The sequence below is a fragment of the Eurypyga helias genome, unplaced genomic scaffold, assembly GCF_000690775.1.
Source record: "Eurypyga helias isolate BGI_N326 unplaced genomic scaffold, ASM69077v1 scaffold10263, whole genome shotgun sequence".
Lineage (NCBI taxonomy): Eukaryota > Metazoa > Chordata > Aves > Eurypygiformes > Eurypygidae > Eurypyga > Eurypyga helias.
Genome location: NW_010240573.1, coordinates 1 through 4,240, shown reverse-complemented (window position 1 = coordinate 4,240; position 4,240 = coordinate 1). Strand labels below are relative to the sequence as shown.

The following is a 4,240-nucleotide window of genomic DNA, read 5'->3' as shown; positions in this document are numbered from 1 at the left end:
AACCGGTCTATATCCTTCTGATGCTGAGGGCTCCACAGCTGGACGCAGCACTCCAGGTGGGGTCTCACCAGAGCAGAGCAGAGGGGGAGAATTTAGTCTCATACTAAATGAGTAACATCTAGCTTTTGCTCTTGCCTGCATAAAAATATGTTGGTTTAGTACGAATGAGCAAACACAAAATGCATTGTTTCTGACCTGGGGCAGGATGATGCTTACAGGGATATGTAAATTGGCGTGATTAATGAAGCTTTACGTGGTCCTGCATCATGAGTGTAAGCAATGTGTGTTGTGACCTGCCGTTTAAAAGTGGGCAGGGGCAGACGCGTGAGAGCACGCCAAAGGAAAGCTGCTGCAGAAGAACCCTTGTGCAGCGCAGCGTTCAGCCAGGCCGTTTGTTTTGAAAGCAGCGTGGTGAAACTCACAAATAGCTATTTGTGTGCACAGCTTGGATGCCGGATAGTGTGTACAGCACTGAAAGAGCAAACTTCAGTGGGGCCATGGGGATGCTCCGAGGGCGGGAGCCCCTCTGCCATGGGGACAGGCTGAGAGAGTTGGGCTTGTTCAACCTGGAGAAGGGAAGGCTCCGGGGAGACCTTATAGCACCTTCCAGTGCCTGAAGGGGCTACAAGGAAGCTGGGGGGGACTTTTTACGAGGGCCTGTAGTGACAGGACAAGGGGTAACGGGGTTAAATCGAAAGTGGGGAGGGTTAGATTGGATATCAGGAAGAAGTTCTTCCTGGAGAGGATGGGGAGGCACTGGGACAGGTTGCCCAGAGAAGCTGTGGATGCCCCATCCCTGGAAGTGTCCAAGGCCAGGCTGGATGAGGCTCGGAACAACCTGGTCTAGTGGAAGGTGTCCCTGCCCATGGCAGGGGGGCACATACAGGTAGGAAACACCAAAGCACTGTCCGTGCCAAGCTTTTTCTTCCTTCCTTGTTGCTGAGGGGCTTGTGTTCCCAAGTGTGTGGGTACAAATAAGCCCACGACTGCTAACCTTTGTGACAGGAGTTGGGGGTTGAGTGGTTAGGAGGCTATTGGGTTTGTTTTCTGCTGAGCTCTTTTAAGCCATGTTTCTTCTGTTCGCAGATTATTTTTGTCAAAAAAACTGAAGGAAGCGAGCGATAAAAAGAAAAATGCTGTTTTGAAAGACATTGATGAAAAGCTAACAAAAATGGCAAAAGAACTGGGATATTCTCTGGAACAGAAAACCCTGAAGATGAAACAGAGAGATAAAAAAGTACGGCTTTTCCTCACCCGCGGGGGAGGGCAGAGTTCTGTTCGACTTCTTTCATTGCCTCGCCTCTTGCTTTTAATGGGGTGTTGTTTCCTTTTAATTTATCCTCCTTCTAGTCAGTAAATGCAATTTGAATTTCCAGAGCTAATCAGCTCTCTGTCTAAAACTTCAGGAGCGGTAAGATTAATACAAGTGTGTTCCAAACAGTGGGATCAAATCAAAACGCTTTACTCCTGTAAACCGTAGCTTGGCATCCACTTGAAGAGAAAAGCCAATTAAGGGAAATACTCTGAAAATCAAAGCAAACGGGGAGCACAGCGAAAATTGCTTCAGAGTGAAGATTCCTGTAAGCAGGCGGGTTGGATCATCAGAAACGGGACCGTTAGGGATGATATGGATCAGTCTCAGAGGGCTTTTTTGCACGCCTCTCAGGAATAAGTGCGGTAGGAGGCGACTAAAAAATTGCAGTAAAGCCTGACACCAGTGACCGCAAGGATTCTTAGATTTCAGAGCCTGACCGCAACGGCGTTTTTGGTGATTTTAAACTTGAGTACTTGAAAGTACCCGCTCTGTAATCTGAACCTACATTGCTGTGTTGGAGCCTGGACACGGCGTTGGGTCTGACCCCCAGCAGTCAGGCGTTAATGCTGTTCAGGGAGGTGAATGGTTTTGTGTCGTGGCATTGACTTCACAGCGCGATGTTCCGTTTCCGCTCTCTTCACTTAGGTGGTGACGAAAGCGTTTCACGGGGCCGGCCTGGTCGTTCCTGTAGACAAAAATGACGTCGGATACAGAGAACTTCCTGAAACAAATGGTAAATACCTTGTTCGCTATGTTCTTCTGTTTTACGTACGTAAACAGCCTTCAGTCACACAGCTGCTCTGCAAAAACCAGGCCGCGTTGCTGGTTCCTGCCTGAAGAGTATGAAAAGGCAGAAGCCTTAACCGTCGCCCTCGAGCTCAATGTATTTTCTTTATATAAACCAGATAAGAGTCAATGACACATGCTAAATCGGACGGAATAATTCCTGAAGTAGTGTCGGGGATCGGCACGACTGCGCCGATACCAAAGATGAGGAGGTAGATCCAAACCCCTGATCTACGTTCGGGGATTTGTGGGTTTATTTCTTACCCCCCACCCCAGCTTCTCCCGCTGTCGTGCCGACCACAATCTGTTCTTTGATGCGAGTCCACGGCGTAAATGCTTGTCTCTGTGCGGGGAACAGGGAGGGGTGGGCGCGGGGCAGGAATGAGCGGCGAAGGAAAGAGGGAAGCTTTTTCCACCATCAGCTCAGGGTGTGCCCACTCAAGGCTTCGTGCAAGCGTGGAACACGGGTGTGGTTGTGCCACAGGCGACTCCTGCGCGATGCGAGGTTTACTTGAACATCTAAACATTTCTGCTTCTGGTTTTCTGCAGCTAATCTTAAAAAAATTTGCAAGGCCATTGTGGATGCTCCTACCGATGAGGAGAGGCTGAAGGCCTTTGCCCCTCTTCAGGAAATGCTCACCTTTGTCCAGTTTGCCAATGACGAATGTGACTATGGCATGGGATTTGAACTGGGCATGGACCTGTTCTGCTATGGATCCCATGTGAGTACTCCAGCAAGCCATGCAGTGCTCTGGGAGTGGACCGGGAGTTGGGCTGTGGCCTAGAGCTTCCCGCTCTGTCGCATAGTTATCCCTAGGAATCCTGAAAGTCTGCAGGAATATCCTCTAATTTGCAATGACTGTCTAAAAGTCACGCTTTTAGACATCGTTCCACGTCGAACCTAAAATTGCTTGTGTGCAAGCAGAATCCTGCAGTCCAGAAGCCGTGATGGGCGTGTGGCTGTTAATTGGATGCACATAAGACAACGAGTTGTCGTGAGATTCCTGAAAATGCAGAACGGCTGATCCAGGTACGCGGAACAGCTGTAGCCTCCCGTTCCCGTCTGCTGGTCTGTCGCCCTGCCGCTGGACCAGGGAACGGGCTGATGTGGGTGGTAATCCCAGCTGAAAAAACTGGAACCTGGGGGAATTGCCTGGCTACAGGCCCTCCCGCCGGTTGAGCTTCTCGGCTTCCGCATTAACATCGGATGCTGCAGAGAAACTGATGGGTTTACCGGCACTTTCTCACGTGGGAAGGTTCTGCTCCGTGCTTTCTTGTTCCGCGTTAGCTGCTGCCCTGCTGCTGAAAAGGGTCGTGTCTGTAAGGTGCAGTTTCCCAGCCAGAGGCTTAAGGAAGCTTCGGCGTGAGTGCCGTGTGAGCGGGTGGCCACAGAAACACCCGTGCCAGATCGCTTCCTCTGGCAAAAGCCGCATCGGCTGCGCGGCGCTGCAGAGCATCAGGCGGAAAGGTACCGCGTGACTGTGCTGAATCTGGCAGTACTAAACGTAGGCCCAGGCGAGTTGTGCTCGGCCCTGGTTAGAAGATTTAGCCACTGAAACGAAGAATAAAACCTCGCTGGCCTGCCCCGGCATCGCTAGGTTACTAATGTCTGCCTTAAATTTCCTGCCCTGCTCCCATAACTCCCCGCAGCATCCGAGGATGTGTTTGCCTCCGCGACCCTTCAGCGCCTACGCTGCTCCTGCTGCTCAATTCCTTCCTCTGCCTGGAGGGGCAGTGAACTTCCCGTGGGCTGGGGGCCAGCTTAACCCCCGCTTCTCAGTACTGTGACGTGTCCCGGTACATACCTCGTGCAGCTGTCTTCTAAACCCAGAAACCCCAGTTAATTTTCTAGTTTAGGAAACACAAGCAGCGGCTGCAGGCGTAAGGAACGCGGAGGTTTAGTCCCAGCGTTTTGGCCTGGGAGCCTGGCTGTCACCCGACTTACGGAGCCAGGGGGAACGCTGACGCCTTGTCTGCAGCCCAGGATGTGGGAAATGTCTTAAAACGCTTCCCCTCGTGCCAGGGGGGTGGTGGGCTGGTCAGCACAGGTGCTAAACACACCCCCCGGGTTACTGTGGGTAGCACCGCGACCCCGCGGAGCGTGACAGGACCGGCACTGTCCGCACGCCTGACCGGCGG

General features: G+C 51.9%; 1 protein-coding gene across 1 annotated transcript in view; it reads left to right on the top strand.

Annotated features, from left to right (window-relative positions):
• LOC104507255 (chromosome unknown open reading frame, human C4orf27) overlaps window positions 1-3,569 on the top strand; it is a gene marked incomplete at its 3' end in the record, with an annotated part of 4,974 nt that extends 1,405 nt beyond the window's left edge. The window contains exons 3-6 of the mRNA XM_010148479.1: window positions 1,087-1,237; window positions 1,961-2,048; window positions 2,651-2,823; window positions 3,494-3,569. Coding sequence (XP_010146781.1) covers window positions 1,087-1,237; window positions 1,961-2,048; window positions 2,651-2,823; window positions 3,494-3,569 — 488 coding nt within the window. The remainder of the gene's footprint in view (window positions 1-1,086; window positions 1,238-1,960; window positions 2,049-2,650; window positions 2,824-3,493) is intronic.
• Between the last annotated feature and the right edge of the window lie 671 nt (window positions 3,570-4,240).